Raw genomic sequence first — 26432 nt, 5'->3', positions numbered from 1 at the left:
GAGAGCTGAAAGTGACAGAAGAGTCTTTTACAAGTTTCAATTCTTTTCCACCAATTAATACAGGATTGACAGCACTCCATTAGGAAAGGCAATCCTTCACTCAGTCTTGTGCAAAGTTGAAGAGAGTAGGGCTGCAAAACGAGGCATCTTCGGTTAATAATATTTCCTCAAAAAGGACAAAGGGCCCCAATCGTAACCCAACATTGTTGACGTTGCCACTCGCTAGTACGCAACATACTGGGAGGCTCATCTCCAATTCTTCTCCAACACCGCTCCCCCCCAGGAGTAAAAGCACCCGGCCTGCTCTACTAAGAAAGCCCATCCTTGATGGCATAACCTGTATTGGGCTGATGAAGTGCAGGCATATTGCCCCAGTAAATGCCAAAAGTGAAAGATACATGGACCATCGGCCACATACTTGACAGGGAATAAAAGCAGTGCACATTGTGATATCAGTTTACGTACTAACACACAAGGAACTCAAACAATGGCGGTGCCCAATGGTTAAAATCTATAATGATTCAAGTATACACAAACTGACAAAATTGCCCTGACATGTTGGATTTACAGAGTTTTTGAAGCAGGCTATTCTGATATGATTTGGGATTTTTAACTGCCGGAACGAGTCTCCCTAATACCCTGTCCCCATGTCCCTTTAACAAAGAACCATTTGCAGTGGGAGCATCATTACTAGGTACTCAGTAATTATATGTGAGTCAGTATAAAGAGAGCTCATCTGAAGCCATTTTATCCAGTCTGCTCATGATCAAAGACAAAAGACACAAGTGACTGACAGATAGACATATATCGATACTCACAGAATGAGACAATGAACATAAATTTACCAATGTTACATTTAATGGCCTCAAAACTCCATGACACGTACAGCACAATTCTTTTTCTTCTTAAACACACTTGCTTGCATAGCTTCATGAATGACCAGTCACACGTTTCAACAAGAGCTGTGATCAATGGGGTGTCTCCCCTCCCACCACCAATCAGATCGCAAAAACTGATGTAACCAATCACAGCCCTTTTCTATAAATTCATCCACAACAGGTGCATGTGGAAAATTCCAAAAGACCTCCGGAATTTGGAAAATTCATTACCAAGCCAACAAAGGAAAGTCTTGAAAATTTGATTTTAGTCCAGATATAGCAGATGGGCAATAATATTTAATGGCAGTTTGGGGAATGCCATCTTTTGGTGAAGGACGACATTCCAGTTGTATTGCCATCCCTGTCCCCTCTAAACATAGCTTAGCTGTTTATGATAGATCTAGCCCCGTGTCCAAGCATACGATGGATGGTAGAAATTTCAAGACACCATAATAAAAAATCCAAAATGCTCTCAACAGGCAGCCCATCAAGATAATAAATATTGGATGGTGCAGAGCCAATCATCCAGCAACAGATATAACAAGCACATTTAGTACAAACATTCAATACTGAAACCATGCTGAAGTCATTAGGTGCATCCAATGTTGCTAATCTAAATAACTGAGCGTGGGACTTTGAATTATATATTTTTTTAAATTACAGAAAAAAAAAACCTTGGTGTATAAAGCCTATACCAAAAAATGAAGGTCATCAGAAACAGAGACACCTGGGGGTTCACAAACACAAATCTTTGAAGGTGGCAAGACAAGTCTGTTAGAAAAGCGTACCGGATCCTGGGCTTTATAAATAGAGATATAGGGGGTGATTTTAACCCCCAAGAAAAGGTGGGTTGGGGGCAGGTGGGAGTTGAAAGTAGTTGTTTTTTGGGTGGCGAACGCAACCCGGCTTTATTTCCGGTTTTAACTTGGGCGCGTATAAGTACAGGCTTCCCGCTGGGAATGCATAGTCCGAAAATGTTGCAGTTGCGACCCAAAAAAAACTATTTTCAACTCCCAACCGCCCCCAACCCACCCGTTCTTGGGGTTTAAAATCACCCCCATAGAGTACAAAAGCAAGGAAGTTATGCTAAACCATTATAAATCATTGGTTAGGTCTCAGCTGGAGTATTGTATCTAACTCTGGGCACCACATTTTAGGAAGGACGTCAACGCCTTGGAGAAGGTGCAGAGGAGACTCCAGGCCTCACCACACTCCACCTCCTGGGAATCGAATGACATCCACCCTTCAACATTCTCCTAACACAATGAAACAAATCACTTCTCAGCCTTATTGGACTGAATGGGCCCAGATTCTTCCTGGAGTTTGTTGCATGACTGGAAAACCCTATGCTCAGCTCACTTTCTAAATCCAGCACCGTCCGAGATGGGTGCTGATTGTACTCCTCACACAAATACTGTAACTCCTCCTTTTCCTCTTTCAGCATGCTCCAAAGGATTTCATTGGGTTCCTTGTGGTCTCTCGATTAAGCATAGAATGGTGAGCTCTTTTGTGCTATGGAGTCACATCCCTCATGAACCTCATTAACATTGCAGACTCAACTCACTTCTCAAGAATGAGAGTTTCATCCCATGGATCTGGGACCGACTGCAGCCAAAGACCCCGAGGTGAAAGGACAATACTGTGATCCAGCAAATACACTCACCCGGTCTGCTATACGACTACACTGCTCCCTCAGAGTTATCCAAAGCCATGTCACCCATCCTGGAGAGTAGACCCTCGGACCACGTGAATCTGGCTGGGGCTATGAATACAGTACAACGCCCACCAAATACTACACAGCACACCCATACCAACCAGAATATTCTATCCATATTACATCAGAGACTCACATCAAACAATTTTTTTTAAAAAGCTATTAAGTGTCTGACTTCATCCTCAAATCCACACTTCAAGTTGAGATTGGTTGATCTCAAAACTTAAATTTGCTAATTCTGGGCTGCTCATGTACCCCAATAGAGCAGCAGAGCCCTGGAGGCAGGTTGTGACTGTCTGCTCAGTCGTTAAATTGTACTCAGCAGCAAGCCACAAGAGGGTGAACAGGGATACTTCGTTGATACAAGGTACAGCACATTCCTGTACATGTTCTGACGTAACAGAATCTTACAGCAGAGGAGGCCGCCATTTGGTCAGTCATGCCTGTGCCTGCTCTTTGAAAGAGCTATCCAATTAGCCCCACTCTTCTGCTCTTTCCCCACAGCCCTGCAATTTTCTTCCCTTCCAAGTATTTGTCCACTTGCCTTTTGAAATGTCTTATTGTGGTTTTGCCTCTCCAATATCAGAGGTACTACTGTACTGTACGATCTCAATTCCAACCTTTATTAGCACCAGTTTGTGCAGCACCTGCTTGTGTGCACTTGGTCAAAATTAACTGCGGTGGGCCAAGTGGTTTTAAATCTGTAATTCTGCCTCTGGTGACTTGTTAATCTACTATGCCAACAGGCACTTGCTTATTGCACCAGGACCAAAGCCCTGAATACACTGGTACAAATCATGTTCAGGCACATCATTTCGTTTCAAGTTGCCATTGTAATGTCCGCAAGTCTGCACTCAATAACCTCTGCTATTATGTCTCCTATTCAACCAATTAAACTGCGCCAGCCTTGTGTATTTGTACACAATCTTTTTTTCTTCTTAACTATGTAAAGTATGTTTCAAAGGTGCAATTTCTCTCAAAGTTTCAACTTTATAAATCATAGCGTTACTTCATTTCATCCAAACCCATTCAGGGATCTTGTACCACAGTCCAACTCAATCTGTTGCATGTAGTACAAGTATTAAAAAAAAATTAATGAGTGTAACTGCTCTGGGTGAAGCAAAGTGTTATCATGATATGCATACGACTGTCACAATCTCCCAGTGAAAATCAAGCGCATGGCTCAGTGACTGGGCCAGGCTCGATCTCTGCTCTCAGCTACTCTATCAAATCTCTGCCTGGAAGACAATGATGACCCAGTGATTGACCGCAGTGGCCCTGGGATCGGAAGAGGCAGAATTGGCAAGGGATCCTGCTCTTGGTCGCTATCCTCTGCTGCAAGGATGCCTGCAAGCATGGAAGGGTTTGGGTTTGACTGCGATGCCTGTGCAGTCGAATAATCTGTCAACAATGGCGGTCAAGGCTCACACACAAACAGCTTGGGTGAAGTATCGAAAGTCAATGGCTTCAAGACAGGAGAGAAAAAAAACATTCAAATATATACGGGAGAATGAATTTTTCCAAGTGTATTGCTTTTCTATTAAAACAAAACTCACCCAATAGATTTCATCTCCTGGATTAAAAAAAATACCACTTCTCCCCTCACACGATATGAAACTCGTGCAACACAGCTATAATGGCAGTAATATTAAAAATGGCTCCCAGTGATAGACAAGGAAAGCTCAATGATATATAGATTTTCCATTTAAATGCAAGAGATGGACGAGAGTACATAGCCTCTAACACAACCGTGGCTAATTGGGTGACGATTCACTCTCAGCATATGACCCGTGAACCTTCATCCCACCAATTCTCAAACACGTCATGCAACGCAGCAAACTTCTGCTCTCCAACATACTCCTTTCCAAACACAGCAAAACAAAAGGGGAGGAAACAGAAAAACAGAGGCAGGTGTATAACGGAAATCAAATGTTCAGGCCGAGCGGCACAGGCACTTTATTCAAACCCACAAGTCAAGGTTTACTCTCAGTGACGGGAATAAAATGAGATCGGCTGTCGAACAAAAAGCAGAAAGGAAAAGTTTTAAGACAAGGAAAAAAGAAATACAAACATCAAAACGTGGCACGAAAATTTCTTTGGGGGGGATCTAAGTGTTGTGGTTAAACTAACCAGGTACCTTGTTTTCCTCCCTCCCAAGAGCTGAGAAGGAGAAGGGAACGCCCCTCAGTACTGTGCAGCCTCAGTGCTCAGCTTCAAATACTGGATGATGCTAACCGTATGTGTGAAACGTATCAGCAGGTCTCTAACCAAGGAAATGAGCACTACAGCCATGCATCACCCGCTCATATTAACCGAGATGGTTAACTGATCACAACGGAAACAAGGCCAAACCTCAAAAGGTGATCCTGAATTCAAACACACAATCGCACCCAGCACTAGAGGACACAGAAGCAATGGTATGTAACAGTTCAGATTTATTCTATTCCCCAACCCAAACTGAAATAATGTCCTCTCTTTGGCCTTACATCAAGACCCAAACAATTTCCAGCCGGTCCTTCTCTCCAGAGATTCAGCACAGTCCCTTCCGCACTCTTCAAAGCCAAAAAGCTGTGGCAGTCTTATTGTGGCAAATAGATGGAAGGAATAAGCAAGCAGATAGCAATTTTTTTTGGTCCTATTCCCTCTCTCATTACTTCTGTTCCTTGGTGGGGGCGTAGTACAGCTCAAGAGGCTTGCTGACCTTCCAGTATTTCTCATTCACCAATTCCAGCGTCAGCGATCCATTCAATGTCTGCACAAAAATTCAAAGATAAAATTAAACTAAGACACTTCCTATCGAGAAGCTTTCCGAGGGAATAATACGGCTGTTCATTTAAATAGACTGGTTACTGTGGCAGCATACCAAAACAACACAATAAGGTCGGAGGTTCCTTCTGTGCTGAGTTAACTGATCTCACCGAGGATGCTACAATTAACCTGAGGCTGGGGGCTGGGGGCAGAAGAGTCAGTGTGCCGACTCCCGATCTGTAGGCAGGGACATCACAGCGCATCTGGTCGAGATCAGGATGCTGCTCAGTTCTGATGCAACAACAACTTGCATTTATATAGCGCCTTTAACGTAGTAAAACATCCCAAGGCGCTTCACAGGAGTGACTATCAAACAAGATTTTCCACCGAGCCACACAAGGAGATATTAGGGCGGGTGACCAAAAGCTTGGTTAAGGAGCGTCTTAAAGGAGGAGAGAGAGGTGAAGAAGTTTAGGGAGGGAAATCCAGAGCTTATGGCCTAGATGGCTGAAGGTACAGTCGCCAATGGAGGGACGAAGGAAATCGGGGATGCACAGGAGGCCAGAATCGGAGGAACGCAGTGTTCTCAGAGGGTTGTAGGGCTGGAGGAGGTTACAGAGATAGGGAGGGACGAGGCCATGGAGGGATTTGAACAGAAGGATGAGAATTTTAAAATCGAGCCCATAAGTCACCTGCCAAATTCACCTTGTCAGCTCACAATTGAAAAATAGCCACTTGGGCAAATTAACAGAGGGCAGTCAGCATCTTCTGAAGGGAGGAGAGAGCAGTGAAAGAGGAAAGAAATTGACAGAGAGAGGTGGCTGTGCGGCATAGATGTGTTATAACCCTGTCCTTACTGAGGGTGCTGCTCTTGATACACAGATACATTGTCGTCTCCATGTCAAGATGTCCTTTCCTGGATGGGTTGGTGCTGACAACCATGTGAGCACTCCAACCGCTCTCTCCTATAGGTGGGGCCGAATATGCACAATTGCAGCAAATCCACCTCTCATTTATTATTTGGGAAACCTCAGAGAAAGGCCAAGGCTCACAGTGCAGGATATCACCAAGGTAGAGAAAAGACGACAAGATAAACAAAGTAGTGGTTGTGAGGTGAAGCTAAGGTTCGATATTAAAGCCTGAAGGGCAATGGGAAAGATAAGGTTAGGTAAGGAATAGCAGTTTTCAGGGCCAGGAAAAGAATGAGTTAGAGCAGGAGGCAGCATGATGAAATTTCATTTCTACACAGTGATGATACAGGGAGGAGGAAAGGCATGCAGGCTGACAAAAGTGGAACCCGAGAGGTGTAGAAACATCAGAGAAAGACGAAAGAACCATTCAATTGAGCTGTGTAAATATGGACAGTATGTACCTACCGTAAACTGCCCTCCCGAGGTAGTGATGTAGATCGTGTATTGCTTCTCACTGACTTCCTCCAGACTGACAGCGTTGTTCCCAATGCTTTTCTGCTGTTCCTCCAAGGCAATCCTCAATGCCAGGTACTTGGACAAATGGTCCACGGTGGCATTTGCAGTGGTCTTCACATATCTGAGCCATCAGCACACATCGTGGTTTCAGAATGAGAAAGGAAGGGGAAAAAGAAATGCAAAAAAAAAAAATCATGAGCCATTTTCTTCTAAGACTTTAGGAAACTTAGACATTTATCTGATTGCAGTTGCTGGAACCTTGCTGTGCACAAACTGGTTGGCACATATGCCTACATAACAGTGAGAGGAACTAATTGACTATGAAGAGCATTCGGATATCCTGAGGACGTGAAAGGCGCTATATGATGTAAGTTCTTCCTCTTATCTACCTTGTTCTCCAATGAAGTTACACCAGCTAAAATGATATTCGTGCTTCCTCATCCTCAATGTGAAAAAGCATCCGAAGACTTTATAAAGTAGCTTCACTTACAGTAAGGAAGAGTATGCACAATGACCATTTTTACTGATATAACACAGCCAGGTTGGAAACAACAGGATGCAACTGAGCCAGGACAGGAGTCACTTTTGGCACATTAGGTCCAGAACAACCTGCTGGAGATTGCTGCGATACTTTACAAACACGCACTGGAGTTTAACACTTTTAACTTTGAACCTTATCTGCAAAGGCTGCTCCCCCATACCTGGTTTGTGAATATTCATCCTTTTCCACCAACACTGGATGAGGTCTGAAGACCAGCTCGATTTCACTGCAGGAATCCACCCCAACATCTGGGCTTCCGGCCCCCTCCCGCGAGTTATCGAGATCGGGACAGGAGTCATCCGAAGCTTTGGAGCGTTTGCGACTTGGACCAGCCTCCTGGTTGCTGTGCGTGGACACGTTGCTGACGTGAGAGCGACTGTCGCAGTTGTCCTCCCCTCCACTGAAAGTGGTATTGTCTGATTCGTGCTGCGCCTTCCTTACTCGCTGAGCTCTATGAAGAGGAAATGTGGGGGGTGGGGTGGGAAGCAGGTTTAAAATGAATCTGTGCCTCCAGCAACATAAGGAGGGTGGACACAGCCATATGACACCCATGAGAATAGTGTTTGAAAATCCTACAATAAAGTATCTGAATTATCTGTCCAAAGTAACCTGGTATAGTCCCACAGTTGCTGTCAGTAAATTTACTTGTGCAGCGTAGAACTGAGTCATACAGTCCCGAAAGTTACCAGGTCTGGTCAATGACCTGGGTTGGTTGATCTCAGCTAGGATAGTACAGGCAATACAGCTGGCTTCTGTGCCTCTGGGGTAGGCAGGAGGTAAACACAGCCAGGGGTTTCCACACCTGATCGCTATCCAGCAACTCCCGTTGGAAAATGCACATACGAGCACTGGCTAAAGATCAACAGGATTTAATAATCCCACCAACGTTGACTGTCAAAAGTCCACAAGTGAGAACAGCCACTTGACCAAGGTACTGGAGGGTAGCAAGAGTCACCGTCTTCAAGAGAGGAGGTTGAAATTAACTTTGTAGGTCCTACGTCACTAAAAATCATCTTCATTGAGATCCCACATCATGACCACTGAAAATACTACAGCTTTGGAATTAGTGACATACTAGCGTACAAGCACTTCAGTGTGTCAGAAATTACCCTCTCTATTTTAACAAACGTGTTAACACATTTAAAATAAGGATTAGCACCTCCACTAAAATAGCAGGCACAAGAATTTCAGACCACTACGTTAGCATTCTTGCACAACTACCCCAGGATGTAATTTCAAGGTGCAAATCTCCTTCTGAACACAACAGAAAAATTAACGCTTGCTGCAGAAAACCTCCTGAACAAGATACTATTCACCGACTTTAAGACAGTAATTCGAATTTGGAGTATTTTCTGAAACAGTACATACCCTCTCTCAGAATACTGGCTTGCAATGGGCAGTGCAATTCAGAATCTTCCATATTACGAACTCAGCTGCTTTTTCTTTTTAAGACCCATTTCCTCACATATACTTGTTTTAATATCCTTTGAACAGTGAACCTCTTAAATTTTCAGACTCCTACCCAAGGCTCCTGCATTTTCACACCCCAGTGAGCTTTTTTACCCTTCCTGCAAACTGCAGATCTCCTGCTTTTCACACCCCTCTCCTAACAAACAGACTCTTGGCCTCTTCCTTTCACCAGTGAAGTTCCTGGATTGCAGGGTACCTCTTCTGTCCTAGCAACAACAACTTGCATTTATATAGCACCTTTAACGTAGTAAAACGTCCCAAGGCGCTTCACAGGAGCAATTATCAAACAAAATTTGACACCGAGCCACAAAGAGATAGTAGGACAGGTGACCAAAAGAGGTAGGTTTTAAGGAACGTCTTAAAGGAGGAGAGGTAGAGAGGCGGAGAGATTTAGGGAGGGAATTCTAAAATTTAGAGCTTAAGCAGCTGAAGGTACGGCCGCCAATGGTGGAGCGAAGGAAATCGGGGATGCGCACGAGACCAGAATTGGAGGAACGCAGTTAGGATATGGGCAGCAGAGATTTGGATGAGCTGAAGTTTATGGAGGGTGGAAGATGGGAGGCCAGCCAGGAGAGCATTGGAATAGTCGAGTTTGAAGATAACAAAAGCATGGTTGAGGGTTTCAGCAGCAGATGGGCTGAGGCAGGTTCAGAGACGGGCGATGTTATGGAGTGGAAGTAGGCAGTCTTGGTGATTTTGAGGATATGGGGTTGGAAGCTCATCTCAGGGTCAAATAGGATGCCAAGGTTGCAAACAGTCTGGTTCAGCCTCCAACAGTGGTCAGGGAGAAGAATAGAGTCGGCGGCTAGGAAACGGAGTTTGTGGCGGGGACCGAAGACAATGGCTTCGGTCTTCCCAATATTTAATTGGAGGAAAATCCTGTTCATCCAGTGCTGGATGTCAAACAAGCAGTGTGACAAGTCAGAGACAGTGGAGGGGTCAAGGGAGGTGATGGTGAGGTAGAAGCTGGGTGCCGTCAGCGAACATGTGGAACCTGGCGTTGTGTTTCTGGATGATGTCGCCGAGAGGCAGCATGTAGATAAGAAATAGGAGGGGGCCAAGGATAGATCCTTGGGGGACTCCAAAGGTAATGGTGCGGGAGCAAGAAGAGAAGCCATTGCAGGAGATTCTCTGGCGACGACTGGGTAGATAGGAATGGAACCAGGCGAGGGCAGTCCCACCCAGTGGTCAATGGGGGAGAGGCGTTGGTGGAGGACGGTGTGATCAACCGTGTCAAAGGCTGCAGACAGGTCGAGAAGGATGTGGAGGGATAGTTTACCACGGTCATAGTCACATCAGATGTAATTTATGACTTTGATCAGGGCCGCTTCAGTGCTGGGACAGGGGCGGAAAACTGATTGGAGGGGTTCAAACATGGAGTTGAAAGGAAGATAAGCACTGTTTGGCATTCAGGACAAGTCTCTCTTACCTGTGCATTGCCTGCATTTTCAGGCCCTCCTCAATACTACTGCTGAGGGCCTGTTGGTTATGGAGCCTGCTCAATCGCGCCAGCACACGATCTTGATGTGCCTCGTACTCATCCCTGCTGGGATAGATCTTACAGATCAGTGCATCGAAATTCGGATCTGGTCGGAGTGACCGCTTGGAAACCAATTTCTTTCGACATGTGGGACATTCTTTGTTCCTAAAAAAATATCAAAGGTAACCAAAAATATTTTCCCGTTAGTTCAGCAGGTAACCACACACCAGAGGTCACAGCATTAGAGCAAGTCTTAGTCTGAATTGAGCAAGTGATAGAGGCCAGCCTGGAAGAGCAGCACATAGAGCTTCTCGGAAGCAGAGACACCAGGCTAAGGTGATCCCTCAGGAAATGCAGAATACAATTAAACAGATAAGCAAAAAAAATAACGGGAACTAGTCACCTGCCCACCCACTCAGTTATCTGTTGGGTGAATAGTGGCAGGAGAACCTAAAATGGGGGAAGGGGAAGAAGTCACTTGAAAATAGGTGTGGACAGAGAAAAATAAGTGTTTAAACACATGAAGGTCAGAAGGCTAAATGCTGCATTAGGGTGAGGCAACTGGCCTTTCACCTGGGTCCTAATCCAGACTAGACTCTCACAAAATAAGCTTTGTCAAGTCTCAATTTCTGGTTCTTAGCGGCAATATAAACCTGCCTCGAACTAACAATCTCCCTCAAAGATTACAGGATGGCTAGTGTAGGAAATGGAATAATGGCACTGTTGCTGTAAGGAGTCCCCTTCTGTGGTTGAGGCTGAGACACATTGCTGGGACAGAGTAGGGGGTGATTTACGCTACGTTTTATCACCCTGTACAAGATCAGAGCGCGCTCGACGCTGACACCATGCACAGAATCAGGCCCGTTGTGATACCTTCCACCGTTATAGTCTCCCGACACTCACTGGCCAGGCTCGTGGAACTTATTGGAAGATTCTGAAAGCAGCAGCAACACGGCTTTCTGCTATATTGCATCTGCAACAGGACAGAAGTATTTTCCTAACAAAAACTACAACCAACTATTACTTGGATACAATCACAAGCAACATCTCGCTCATGGGCTACTTGCAAAAATGCTGCACTGCAGAGTAATGAGAAGTAGGGGGTTGTGCTTGTAATGCCTCCACTGAGCTCTTGATTTGCATCTTGTCACTTTGGGACAGCTGCCAAGTGGAAGCCAGTTAGAGCAGAAAAAACTATGGAACCAAAAGTTCTATTTTTAACATGGCCCTTTCACTTGGTGTGTGAAAACTGAAAAACAAAACTAGGCTTTAAACAGCAGTTTTTTTACCTCCTTTTCCTGACAAACAAGAAAAAGACACAACAGCACCAAATCTCAACCTGATCTACATTTCACAGCCAGACAGGCTATAAATGGAAGCCTAGAGTAACATGAAGCAGCAAGCCTTCCTCATGACACTAATGGTTCCCAAGACCATGTTATGAGTACCATTATGAAGGGATGTAGGACCAGTGGGTACATTTTGAAGTAGGTCACTTTAAAGAAGCAGTACTCCTCAACTGATTACAAAAAAAGGTGCACATACTATTATTTGTGGAATGTTTGTTCTTGCACAATTGCCGTCATTTTAAATACAATCCTGCATCATTCCTGAGGTAGTGGCAGGGAGCCTGGCAAACATGATAATAAATCGTGTGTTGCTGTTTCTCTAGCTAACCTGTAGCAAGCAAATTTCACTGTTTTAGAGGTACGCAGGAGTAGCTTAAATGAAATCCCTCCAGAGGAATGAGAACAAAGTATACTTTGGTTCAAGATAACTTGAACATATAAAGCCTATATTAACTCCTTGAAATGGAAACCCAATCTCTAGAAAGCTGCCACGATGATACCACATGGTTTTCAAGTATCAAGTCAGCACAGTTGCGCCTGGAAGAATAATGGATCACAGCCTTTGGTTAACTACTTGGTGAGTTAGTCAGTTTTTTAAAAAATTCGTTCATGGGATGTGGATGTCGCTGGCGAGGCCGGCATTTATTGCCCATCCCAAATTGCCCTTGAGAAGGTGGTGGTGAGCCGTCTTCTTGAACCACTGCAGTCTGTGTAGTGAAGGTTCTCCCACAGTGCTGTTAGGAAGGGAGTTCCAGGATTTTGACCCAGCGACGATGAAGGAACGGTGATATATTTCCAAGTCGGGATGGTGTGTGACTTGGAGGGGAACGTGCAGGTGGTGTTGTTCCCATGTACCTGCTGCTCTCGTCCTTCTAGGTGGTAGAGGTCGCGGGTTTGGGAGGTGCTGTCGAAGAAGCCTTGGCGAGTTGCTGCAGTGCATCCTGTGGATGATACACACTGCAGTCACTGTGCGCCGGTGGTGAAGGGAGTGAATGTTTAGGGTGGTGGATGGGGTGCCAATCAAGCGGGCTGCTTTCTCCTGGATGGTGTCAAGCTTCTTGAGTGTTGTTGGAGCTGCACTCATCCAGGCAAGTGGGGAGTATTCCATCACACTCCTGACTTGTGCCTTGTAGATGGCGGAAAGGCTTTGGGGAGTCAGGTGGTGAGTCACTTGCCGCAGAACACCCAGCCTCTGACCTGCTCTTGTAGCCACAGTATTTATATGGCTGTTCCAGTTAAGTTTCTGGTCAATGGTGACCCCCAGGATGTTGATGGTGGGGGATTCAGCGATGGTAATGCCGTTGAATGTCAAGGGGAGGCAGTTAGATCTCTCTTGTTGGTGATGGTTATTGCCTGGCACTTGTCTGGCGCGAATGTTATTTGCTCCGAGGGAAAGTGCTATATTCAGGGTCAAAGGTTTGCTTTGAGTTTCTTAACGTTACTGCCCTTAAAAGTCAAAGTCACAAAAAATGCAATGGTTTTCCGAGTGTCTGAACCAGTTTCTTGCCTGTCCGCTACTTGCTTTGAAATCGCCCAGTTTCTCTCCGGAATTTCCTCTCTTCCCCTCTCTGCTCCCAAGATTGCACAGGCACTAGCAGCCACCTGGTGTATCTCTCAAAGGGCAATTCTTCACATGAGCTTAGTGAGCACTGGCAGGCTATTGCACTGTCGAGGTATCATAGCACAGCCTGATCCTGTCCTCACAACATCCGCACACGCTGACTTTCCAGCATGTGCCACTCGATAGCAATCTGCAACAGGGGTCAGAGCTGATTTTTCTCCTCCTTACTCCAGGGGTGCCCAGACTAATTCTACAGGTATAATTTTAAAACTTTCCTTGTGTTAACTTGGCTCAATTGATAACATTGTCACCTCTGAGGCAGAAGATCATGGGCTCACTCCAGACTGACACTTCAATGCGGTGCTGCAGTTCAGATGAGACATTGAAGGGAGGCCCCGCCTGCCTGTTCAGGTAGACATAAAAAGATCCCGTGGCACTATTTGATCAGGTGGAGGGAGCTCTCCCAGTGTCCTACTTAACCACTGCCCCATAGCCAACATGAAAGCAGATTAACTGGTCATTTTCCTCATTTCTGTCTCTGGGACTTTACAATGCACAAAATGGCTGCTGCAGTTGCCTACATAACAAATGACTACACTTTAAAAGTAATTAGCTGTAAAGCGCTTTGGGATATCTTTGGGATGTGAAAGGCACCACACTATATAATACAAGTTCTTTCTTTTCATTTGTAAATCACAATAGTTGTTGTAGTAGCTGATCCCTATCCCTGGATGGCGCTGTAACTCCTACTGAAATACATTACAGACTGTTCACAGTCTGAACCCGCAGGGCCTCAAGGCGAATTGCTGCAGCACGAGAATGCAGATTCTCAGGAAGTCTGATTAGAAACAGTATATAACAAAAAAAAGCTTGTTGCTTTATGGTCGTGGTATAACTAGTTAGCGGTCAGTAAAGGTACTTTTCGCAGGGTCCGCTTACAGGAGTGACGAGTAACATGGAACCAGAGAGGATTCAGATCCAAAATCTGAGCAGGTTAGCAGCTCACTGATCCCCATTCATTCATTTAACACCTGGCACACTTAGTTGGTAAACTGGACTCAGAGCCTCTGCAGACATCTGACAAAGGTGCATTTGACCACTAAAGCCACCAGAGAGCTTATATACATTTAATCACACACACACTCCATAGGTGTACAAGTAGTATTTCTGATAAGCAGCAAAAAATCCAAACTAGCAGCGCCCAACTATCTCCTACCCGCTGCGGAGTGCGGTGACGATACAGTCCGAGCAGAAGCGGTGTAAACACTCTTTCGTCGTCATGGTGTTCTTCAACATGTCCAGGCAGATGGGGCACATAAGCTCGCTGTGCAAGCTCCGCGGTGACACTGCAATCTCCGTGCCATCCATAATTGCCTCCTGAAAGAAAAGACAAGAGGGTCACTGTAACAGGGGGCCACCGTCTGCGACCATTACATCTGCAAACAGAGACGAGAGGCTTGTCAAGTGAATTGTTGGGTCCAAGTGGCTGTAATTTTGTCCATGGAGTTTTACCAAAGACCAATATCCGATCAAAGCTCACCCCGAGCAATAAACGTACTCCAGTACCCAAGCATGAAAACTATTATTTTTAAACTTGTTCTTTGAACTTGGGCAACTGGGGCTATATTTATTGCCCACCCCTAGTTGCCCTGAGAAAACTGTGGTGGGTCTTCTTCAAAGCAATTGTTTGTACAACTGAATGACTTGCTGGGTCACTTCAGAGGGCAACCACGCAGCATGGACGAGTTAAGTGTGGGCCAGACCAGATAGGTGATCCAGTTGGGTTTTGACAATTTCATAGTTATTTTTCTGCAGTTAGCCGATAAATTACCAGATTTACTGAATTCAATTTCACAATTTGCCATGACCTCGGGATTGCTAGCCCAGTACCATAACCACTATACCATCCCCCCAAAACCCAATCGCCTCCTGCAGACCCATTTGAGGTGCAGTGAGAATAGGTTTATAAATTTCAAAGTGTTGACTTTTGTTAAGACACTGCTTCCACCAACTTGTAGCTTTGCAGCCTCAATTACGAACTCAGCAGTTCCAACTTCGAGAACGAAGGGATAAGATTTCAAGGGGAGCAAGACTCCCGTGACAAAGTTACAACCTTAACCTAAAATAAAAGCAGAAAGTGGTGGAAATGCACAGGTCAGTCAACATCTCAAAGAGAAAGATAAGTTAACGTTTCAGAACTGGGATGAAGAGTCGCACCTAGAAGTCTCTTTCAAGTACTGATTAACCTGCTGTGCAATTTCACCACTTTGTGTTTACTTCAGATTACCAGCATTCACAGAAACCTTACATTTATATAAATATTTGTGTGGGTAGCAGATTGTATATTTGGGAATAAGTTCTAATGGTGTACAGACACGTGGGACAGCCTGTAGATCACTAATAATAGCAGGGGAAAGAGGAACAATTTATTAGAATCGAAGTATTTTACAGCACAGAGACTATTCGGCTTATGCACCTGTGGAGGCACCCATTCCACTACCCTTTCAAATCTTTCTTATTCAAATATTTATCCGCTTCCCTTTTAAAGCTATTATAGATTCTGCTTCCACCATTGTTTCTGGTAGGATATTACATGTCCCAATAATCCTCTACATCACCAAAATTCTCCTTTCCTCTCATCCTTACGCTGATCTTACATTTATTCCCCATAGTCATAAATTCATTGTGAAAAACTATATCCACTCGTCAATGTATCTGATCAAATTCCTTCCTAGCACCTCTTAACCTTCTCTGTTATAGTGTCTAGTCTCTCCTTATAACTAAAGCTTCTCATCGCTGGCACAGTCTTAGTAAATCTCTTCTGTACCTGCTCCATGATCTTGATATCCTTCCTAAAGTAGAGTGCAGGACACAATATTCCAATTGCAGTCTAATCAACTATTGGTATTACTCCTGCAAGTTATGCTCCTCTCTTATCCTATTAATAAAACCTATGATCCCATACACATTTTTCTTTAAAACAACTTTATCAACTCATCACTGTGCATCTGAACTCCTAACTCCCTTTGCTCTTCCAAATCCTTTTAAAGTTTTAACATTTAGTATATGTTTTCTTTCCTTATTCTTCCTCCCACAATGCACCTCATTTTCCCTTGCATTAAATTTCATTCAACATCTGTAAAATCTACCAATCCCTCGAAGCCCTCCTGAAGTTTCTTGCTGTTCCTTGCACGGTTAGCTACCCTCCCTATTTTTGCATCATCTGCAAGCTTTGATTTATGCCCCTATACCCGTCTAAATCATTTATATATTTATTTATTCCTAGAACAATGGTCCTAATACTAACCCCCCAACGGACCCCTTTATTTACATCCCTCCAGTCGCAAAACTATCCATTAATCACTAGTCTGCTTCTTGTGCTGTAGCCAACTTCTGATCAATGTTGCCATCTCCTTTAATATGTGCCTTAAGAAACCTCCTATGCAGTACTATCAAATGCCGTTTGAAAATCCAATAGCCACAGTATTGCCTTTATCAATTAATTTAATTCTCAGTTAATTCCTCAAAGAACTGTATTAAATTTACCAGGCATGACTCGCCTTTCACAAACCTGTTCTGGCTGACCTTAACTGGCCCACCTCTTGCTGATGAATTTTATCCGTACTATGCTCTCTTGAAATTTACCTACTACCGATGTTAGGCAGACTGATCTATAGTTACCCATTAATCCCTTTCTCCCCTCTTGAACACAAGTGAGCAACTGGCAACTCTCCAGTCCTCTGACACAGCTTTTCAATCCAAGGATGTTTGAAAACTGTGGTCCGAGGATCTCCACATTCTTGTAATATTCGAAGTTGCATGCCATCAGGGCACAGTGTCTGTTCCACTGAGTTCAACAAACTTTTTCTGTACCACTTCTTTATCTGTAGTTATCCTATAGTTATCTTTTCTAATTATTCCGTCTCCTTCATGTCACACTCATCTTTGAAAACTGAAGCAAAATGCTCATTTAAGAGGTGGTTTTCGGCTAGTGCTGCAATAGAATCTCTGAAAAATACTATAATCCTTCCTTTATTTTCTATTCTATCCATCAAACATTTTGTAACTAGGAATATTTAGCTCCCATTCCAGCTCTAACCAAAGCCATGTCTCTGTTAGCGCTATTGTATCATACCCCCCATAGCAATTTGTGCCACTTGCTCACTAATTTTATTTAGACTATACCTAGCGCATTTACATACATATAGCTTAAACCTGCCTGTATTTGGCTATCTTACTCTTTTTAATTGATTCTTTATTGCTTTCCTGTTTTTCCCTCATTTTTCCTACACCTCCTTGCCAGTTTCACTTTGCTCTGTGCTTCCCCATTTTGTTTTTCCCCTCCCCGTGCCATATTAAATGAAACCCTCCCCCATTGTAGTAATTACTCTCCCAGCTAGGACACTGTAGGACATTGTCCCAGGTGGACGTATGTCCTGTGCTTAAGTGACTAGTCAGGATAACTGAAAAAAATAATTGTTGACAGACAGGATTTCCTCCAAACAGGCTCACAGTGCATGTTGTCTCGTGTGCTTACACATCCCACACCAACACTTAGAAACCCCCCTCGCTTTCCCAGGTACCTCCCCACAGCTGCCTGGAAAGAAAGAACCAGAACACTTTGGAATGGGCTTCAAAACAGCCTTATCCGTTAAATAATTGGCAGCTCCTTTTGTCGAGTGCACACGTTTTGTTTCTATAAGTAACAATTCAAATGTTACACATCATTTTTGGCCCAGGAATTGGATCGGCTCTAAATTTTAAGGGTCATGGAACAAAAACAAGGTTAACAAAGAGAGACTATACAGTGCAGCCAGGCTGGCCTACATTGTGATGAAAAAAAATTCTCTTGGGGTGAGGCTTTCAGTTGCACAACTCAGCCAAAAAAAAGCTTGTAGAGTACAAAAGCAAGGAAGTTATGCTAAACCTTTATAAATCACTGGTTAGGCCTCAGCTGGAGTATCCTGTCCAATTCTGGGCACCACACTTTAGGAAGGACGTCAAGGCCTTGGAGAGGGTGCAGAGAAAATTTACCAGGATGATACCAGGGATGAGGGACTTCAGTTATGTGGAGAGACTGGAGATGCTGGGATTATTCTCCATAGAGCAGAGAAGCTTAAGGCAAGATTTAATAGAGGTTCAAAATTCTGAGGGATTTTGATAAGAGTAAATAAGGAGAAACTGTTTCCAGTGGCAGAAGGATCGGTAACCAGAGGACACAGATTTAAGATAATTGGCAAATGAACTAGGGGGGAGATGAGGAGAATTTTTTTTTTTTAAACTCAGCAGTTGTTACGATCTGCAATGTACTGCCTGAAAGGGTGGTGGAGGCAGATTCAATAATAAGTTTCAAAGGGGAATTGGATAGAGACTTGAAAGGGAAAAATTTGCAGAGCTACGGGGAAAGAGCATCAGAGTGGGACTAACTTGATAGCTCTTTCAAAGAGCTGGCACAGGCACGATGAGCCAAATTGACTCCTCCTGTGCTGTATAATTCTACGATCCTATAGGAAGTAATCTCCATCACCAAAGGCTTGGCTGCCTCTACCTCAGTGTAATTTCCCTCCCCCTCCCCTCCAATAGAGATAGCAAGACTGACCAGACATGAATTTTTTTGTAGCATTCAAATTAGTTGCAGATGCAGAGGCCTTAAGTACACATACACAAGTTGAATGTACCCCTGCCAATTGCAGTGCACAGTTTTAATTTCCCAAATTACAACCTGCTGCTTATTAATTAGTTTCCACAGAGGATACGTCGATCATACAAGCTTAGACCTTACTCTCAAAACAATAAATAGTTCAAGACAGGAAAATAAAAAGGGAAAACTGCAAATGCTGAAAACACACAACACCTCAGTCAGCATCTGCAAAGGGAAAAAACAGGTTATGTTTTGGTTGGGTACCCTTGATCAGATTCTCTAGCCATGGCTAGTCTGATCAGGTTGAACAGACTAGCTATGAAACAATAAAGTTTGTCTTTTCTCTTTACAGATGCCAACTGACCCTCTGTGCATTTCCAGTTTTTGTGTTTTTATTTTAAGATAGAAAACCAACGAGATTCCACCTCCAGAAACACAGCCAAAAAAAACGCCCCAAGCCGTGCAGTGCCTCAGAGAATGGCAGGATGCAGGATCAGCCATGCAATGAGCTATCACAACTGGGTCATTAGGACAGGGTGGGATGGCAAGCGGGGAAGGGAAAGAATCAGAGGGCAGGTCAAGGTCCGCAGACTTTTGCCAAATCTCTCAGCCAGTTAGGGCTAGGACTGCACTGAACTCTTTTTTTTTCAACCAAGGAGAGACTTGGAGGAGATCAGGAAAGAAAGTACAAGAGGAAACGAGAAAAAAGTGTTATAAAATGAAACCGATAATATAACAACTACTTAATTCTAAGAATCACTGAGCTGGGGACCACTGTAAAGCAGGTTAGCCGCTGTTGGAAGCTTACTGCTGTGACAAAAATACCTCAGCAATCAGGTTTCCTTTTCATTTCCCAGAATGGTGAAAAATCCAACTGCCAAATTTCACACACTGATTCAACTTAAAATTGATTTTTTTTAAAAATGCAAACAGATGCAATTTAAAAATCCAGATTTTATAGGAGCTAAAACATTGTAAAGTGTTTTTAAAAAATTTTTTTGTATATTTCTCATGCAGACATGCAAGACATTCACAAAGGGATATTCCCTCTGCTCCACACGTACCTGCGGGGTCCTGTGCAGTTCGTAGAGGCTGAGCTGCCCGGTTTTACTCACCTGTGGGGTCCGGTGCAGTTCATAGAGGCTGAGCTCCCAGGTTTTACTGGGGTTCTGAGTATTCACTGGCGCTGCCATAGTGACTGTGGGTTTGTTTTATTTTATTTTAAATATGAATGATGGCTTCTGTGCGCCGTTCTGACCTGGCAGGAGAAAAATAAACACAAAAAGATAACATTAGTCAAAAAAAATTTAAAAGATCAATTACAATATAGATCAGATCAGAGACAGAGCTGGTCTTGTACCCTTCTCCAAAACTAACCGCACAGCCTGCGGTATAATACAATACACACTCCCCCAACTCACCCAATTTTTTGACAGGCGAACCGCCACAGGGAAACACCTCTGGAGAAGATAAAATCTTGTGAAATTTCTAACTCAGTACCCAAAGGCAATCAAGTGAAAACAAAACTCAAACTCTTCCACTAGCTCAATTGGCACAGGAGTGGAGAAATAAGCCATACAAACAAGAGAGATCCCAAGTTCTCTTCCCTCCCTGCCCCCCCCCCCCCCCCCCGCCCCTCCTCCTCCAACACTGCAAAACTAGGTAATCTTAACCAAGGACAGCTGTAGCAGTGTTACAATTGGCCACAATGCCCCAGGCTACGGAGGGTTAAAGTTAATCCTGATAGTCATCCTTGCTATAAAAGTGTATGCGGCGGTGAAGACAGATTCAGAATCTGTTAATTTGTCCCCCCCCCAATGGTTGAATTGCCTAGTGGCACTCCATGTAGCCCCACTTCAGCGAGGTATAGGAGGAAGTCCCGCATCTATGGAACCATAAATCAGCATGGGTCAGCACACCAAAAGAGCAGGAGATATCACTGGACAGAGAAAAAAAATGGGTAGAATTCTCGGAGGCCCCAGACGCAGCAGATGGCTTATTAGAAAATTGTGGGTATCGAGTCCATGATTTTCCAACCATTAATGGCAATGGGCACTAAGTGACATGGGGATTCAGAAAATTCTGCACAGTATCTTGATGTCAGGATCCCTCTTAAAAAGTGAAATTTAAAAACTCAAAACATGTCAACAGACTACCACCATATTATTCAACCCTGACCAATAGCATCACATCAATATACAGCCATGCTGAAGGATAATTCTAGGAATATAAGCAAATTTATAGTCTGCTCTTAGTAACAAGAAACCAGTCTAATATTAGAATTCCTCAGTGAAAATACTCAACAGGAACTACATCTGATTTTATTAGTTTAATCTCACAAGCAGCTCCCTTATTCTACCAGAAGTCTATCTCTTTACTCCCCATACAGATCCTCTGTTCCATCAACTTCATCCCCTGTACTCTTCAGATTCCCTGTCAGATCTCTGCATTTGCATATCCAACAAGATAATTTTTCTGTACTTCCCTTATTCTGTCAGATCATTCTATGATTGTTTCTTGTCCCCATATAGACCCCCTGTTCTATTCAGGGCTAACTGTTGCCCTTCTGGAATTGCTGTTGCTAATGTCACCAATAGGCAAATAATTAGCAAGTGCCAATGGAATCTGGGAGCCCTCCACTAGATCTTAATTTAACTCCTTGTGCTGTTCAGGTTGGGGAATACCAATCAGTGCAGGGGATGTTAGGTACCTAGAATTGCCCTAATATTTGTGGTAATAGTGGCTGAAGTCGATGAAACAGCTGTGGAGAACAGGAACAGGAACGATTGTGGTTGCTACACATACACATCCACATCCATGCGTGCAAATGAAGTGCGGCCTCACCAGCAGAAAATATCAGGGCCAGTGGGTTACACAATAACTGAGGCCCGCCGACTTCATTGGAAGGAAGCAACATAGTATATCAATACCAAGTCCAAAACCAGGAGAACCATTAAGGAGCCATAGAAAAAAATTGGTATCAAGGAAGCCTTCAATGTCAGTGATTGCAATGGAAGTTGCAGTCTGCACGGTACAGCATAGCATGCCGTTCAGCCAACATATAGAAGAATCCTGCTGCATTAGCAACAGTTGACAAGTATAGTATGCCTCAAGATTAAAAAGAGTGAAGCAGTCACTTTAAAGGCATCCCATAGAAAGAGGAGTTAGCTTTTCTGAAACGAACGAGCTAAAAATTATAGGAACTTGCAATGTGAAATAGCTGTGCTTTTATTCTATATATGGCAAACAAACCTATTGAGAATTGAAGGAGGCCAGGTAATCTTTCCTTTTCTGTGTACTCTGTACAAAAATCAGGACCAAAAAGAACCATATTCCAAGATAGTTAGGTCAAGCAGCAAAAGTCACTAAATATTTACCAGGTTTAATCTATGTGCTATAATTTGCATTATAGTGATCTTGCCATCATTCTACTTTTTGCAGGCCAAGGCCATATATAATGCTAGAGTACTGGCAGTGGCTATTACAATATGAGACCCGTGTCCCTGGCAGCAGCGCATGCGTGAGTTTAATCGGCCTGTAATACTAACTGGTCTCTTTCTGTACTCCTCTTATAGATACCCTACAAGATCTTTCCCCTTTGCTACCTGGACAGATCACAAGTTCCATCAAATTTTGTTCTTTGTCCTCTCTGTACAGATTCTCTATTTACCAAATACCTGGGCACTTCCCTCAGAAATCCCTTTTCTATCGGATCTCCCTCTTTACAGATGTCCGGTTTCATTAAATCTTTGTACTTTCTGTACAGTTTTTCGATCATATCTGATCTCACGATACTCCCTGTACAGATTCCTACAAATCAGATCGCTCTCTGTATTCCCTGTATAAGTCTTTCGGCATTTCCCATACACATCCCCTCTGCTATACTATCTCTCTGTATTTTCTGTCGATATCTCTATATTCCCCATTCTGTCAGATCTCTTCGTACTCCATGTTTAGAATATTTCTTTCAGATCTCTTGGAAACGGTTCCTTCTCTCAAATCTGTGTCCTGCAAATCCTGTTATCTACCAGCTGTGCTCCTTGTACTGATTCTGTTTTCTGAGATCTGTATTCTCTGTACATATCTCTATTCATCAGACCTCTGTGTTCCCCATAAAATACCCATGCACCTCAAATGAAACCCTTAATATCACGTTATATTTCCACATTTGTATCTACAGTTTATCAATCGCTGCTGTTTCTCTGTCAAATAGGGCAAGCTCCCTAATTTTATTAGTGAACAATGAAATATAAACCAGAATTTCACTGCCCACAATATAGGCTTTGGAACATAAGTAGCCCATTTGACTCATTGAGCCTCGTCTCGCATTCTGTTAGCCATGACAGCTCTATCTTTTTAATCCAATTCTCTGCCTTTTTTCCATATCCTTTAATGTTGTAACTTCTCAATATCTAGCTCCCTTTGAAATACCTCAGTTGGCTTTGCATCTATGACCTTCTGAGGCAGTGTATTCTAGATTCACAACTCTTTGCTTTAACCGAGCGCCTGCTACTAGACACGGGTATATTTTTTATTTCCCACAACAGCCACCCTTGTGGTCTCTCTGAGCAAGACTACCAATTAACACCAAACTATGGACAGTTCATACTGCGTGCTTATGACCACTGAGATTTCCAATCAACTGCCTAAGCTTATTTCATACAAGGCTCTTAATGCCAGGTGGGGTAACTTTCTTCCCATCAATCAGGGCTAGATTTGAACCTACATTCAAGGGATATTGTCTAACCCATTTTACCACACAATCTACTTTACTTAATTTTCTATTTTTTTTGCCCAAGTTAGCTGTTGCTTGGTTGTAAAACCAAGCTGCTGCTTGGTTGTCCTTCTCACCCACATTTCTAGTTGTATTATGCACACTGTACTATTGTGATGGCATTAAAATTTCAGTAAAAAGCAAAAGGTAAGTCTGAGAAATTTTCACACAGCCATTTTTAAAAATTTTCCACAAGGATTCCAATCAAGTATGATTCTGGGTGCATGAAAAATGCATACTTAAGCCCACATGAATTGTGAAAAACACCCAGCAATTTACATGGAGCGAATATTTTGAGCTAAACAACACCAACATAAAGTACTGATGATTACAGGTCTGTCAATGGCGAGAGCAAATATCTCACAAAACTGAAGTATCAGCTGAAAGATTAAAGCTTCTCAATACCAATACACTAATTAAGCCTAGTGACAACACTATATTCTATCTATATGCTGTTTAGGTTGGCTGCACCACAACTGCCACTACCTGATCTTGTTACTCAGTTCTTTCTAGTTGTATTACACACAGTGTATATAATATACAGTTCCTACTTTTTTTTTTTGCTTGAATCACACTTAGTTTTCAGCCTCCCCATAAATTTATTACAGGCTTTGCATTCTAGTTTCTATTCTGTATTTTTACATCTAGATTACGCACAGAGGTTGTTCAGCAACTCATACAACAGACACACAGACCTCATCTTTCCTCTTGCAACTCCAAGTGTTAATACCTTTCAATTCATCATCATTATTGAACAATTATTTGCATTTTGATATACACATACACACTTACCGATCATTACCGAGTGTACTGGTATATTTTGCATCATACAGAACAAATGATGGATATTAATGTATTTCTTGAAGGGGGGGGGGGAGGAATTAAAGGTAGCCCCTGAAAGCACAGTTAACTTGCCGTATACACCACACACCTTCAGCCAACAGCTAGGTCTTCACAGAATTACACAGAAATTACTACACTGAAAAAGGCGGTTTAGCCCAACCAGTCCGAGTTGGTGTTTATCTGCACACGAGTAATCCTAACCCCGCATGCCTGTCCTGTTCTTATATCTCTATTACCAATCCAACCTATTCTAAAATGTTAGCATGGTCTCTGCTTCAATCACTAACTCTAGTTCATTCGACAGCCTCACCACCCTCTGTGTATATAAAAAAAACATGTTTCTCCTACTCTCTACGCTAAATCTTATATCAGTGTCCCCTCAATCACAGTAAACAGTCAAGTTCTATCTTCTCTGTCGCAACCCCTGCAGAATTGCAAACACCTCTTTCCAAATCGCCCCTGTTCCAAGAAAGAAAAACAGCCACCAGCTCAGGACCAATGCTTGCAGCATTTGAACCCGCGTCCGATTCTTCCTGTTCACCAGAATTGTCTGCGAAAGCCGCAAAACCAGCGGCCTTGGTTTTACCTCCAGTTATTAAGAAGAAGAAGAATCGACTTCAAGCGCGTAAAATGCAAATGACCGAATAAGCATTCTTTTAAGCACAAATCCACCCACCCACCCACACAAAACCACTTGGAAAACTAGCAGAGCGCCGGGGGAGGCCAGCAGCCCGTGTGTGTTACCTGGTTGCAGAGGCCCTCTGCTCTGTTATGTTTACATACACATCATCATCATCTCTCCCGCGCACGGTGCTTGAACCCCCCAGACAGTGCGCGCGGTCTGGGCTCGGGGGCTCGCTCCCGCCCGAGCGCGCGTCCACGTGCGCCATTGTTACCTGTCCACGAGGCGCGCCGCGCCTTGCCTTGCCCGCCGTGCGCGCTCGCGCTCTCTACCTCTCTGGTGTGTGTGTGTGTGTGCGCGCCCCCCCCCTCCCCGCGGCGGGTTCCACCTCTCCCGCGCAGGCGCGCGGGCTCGAGCTGATTTACCTGCTCTCAGGTTGCTATAGGCCCAGACTCCGCCCGTTGTTCTCTTTTTTCTCTCTCTCTATTTCTAGATTATTTATCGACCTCTCCCTCCCACACGGTCTGACGGTGTAATCGCTCCGCGCCTCAGCTTTAATTTGTATTTATTTTCTTGATTGTCTTTTTTTTTTCTCTCTCCCTCCCTCCGCCTCCGCCGCCGCCAATTATTTTTTTTTCGCTTCTCGCGCAGCCACAACAACGACAAACCGCCTCTCTCTCTTCCCCCCCCCCCGGCTAAAAACGTCATTTCCACTTCCGGTCGGCGCTACCCTCCCGTCACATCATGGCCTTAGCGACCAACCTTAAAGCTGCAGGGGCCGAGGTATGAATTATTACTCGCTTGCTTCGTTTTTTTAAAAAAAAAAATAATAATGTTCACTACTAACAACTTTACAAACGTGTTTGGTTAAACATATTAAAAAATAATCGGTCATTAGATTTAATGGTGCACACCTTTAAATCCCCCAATGGTCTAATCAGTGTGAAAGAGTCAAGAGTTTTTAGACCGTCCCTCCACCTGGAAAACGTTAACTCTTTCTTTCTCCACACATGTTGCCTGACTTGCTGAGCTTCTCCCGCGTTTTATGTTTTTATTTTCAGATTTCCTGCATCAGCAGTATTTTGCTTTTGAGGAGTTTTTAGTTCCAGGGGTTTTCAGTTCACTGTAAACATCTGTGGGATTCCCTCTGCCACACTGACAAGTAGGGTGACGTGTATTTAAGTTCAGCCAACTCTTTTGAAAAGGGCTGAGTGAATATTTGGCTGGGAGCAGCTCTGAAATTCTGATCAGATACACAAATCTTTAAAAGTAGGGTGACAGGTTGACAAAGCTGTAACTTTAAAAGAAGCATTTTGGACTTTAGGCTTTATAAATAGGGGCATCATCTACAAATTGAAGAGGTAATGCTAAACCTATAGAAAAT

General features: G+C 43.6%; 1 protein-coding gene across 5 annotated transcripts; it reads right to left on the bottom strand.

The window, feature by feature from the left end:
* Positions 1-836: 836 nt before the first annotated feature.
* Positions 837-25717, bottom strand: LOC137305256 (E3 ubiquitin-protein ligase RING2-A-like). 5 transcript variants are annotated; one of them, XM_067974103.1, is made up of 7 exons: positions 25474-25714; positions 19874-20067; positions 14385-14545; positions 10208-10423; positions 7469-7759; positions 6717-6888; positions 837-5344 (listed from the first exon to the last, which is right to left on the bottom strand). In XM_067974103.1, the coding sequence occupies exons 2-7, from the start codon at positions 20000-20002 to the stop codon at positions 5243-5245; spliced, it is 1071 nt and encodes a 356-aa protein (XP_067830204.1). In that variant the 5' UTR covers positions 20003-20067; positions 25474-25714; the 3' UTR covers positions 837-5242. The 5 variants fall into 5 exon arrangements, with proteins under 5 accessions (XP_067830204.1, XP_067830207.1, XP_067830205.1 ...); XM_067974106.1 differs by having other exon boundaries at positions 19925-20067; XM_067974104.1 differs by lacking the exon at positions 25474-25714 and adding an exon at positions 25323-25376.
* Positions 25718-26432: the final 715 nt, after the last annotated feature.

The sequence above is a fragment of the Heptranchias perlo genome, chromosome 39 (genome assembly GCF_035084215.1).
Source record: "Heptranchias perlo isolate sHepPer1 chromosome 39, sHepPer1.hap1, whole genome shotgun sequence".
NCBI classification, from domain to species: Eukaryota; Metazoa; Chordata; class Chondrichthyes; order Hexanchiformes; family Hexanchidae; genus Heptranchias; species Heptranchias perlo.
This window is presented reverse-complemented; position numbering and strand designations above follow the sequence as displayed.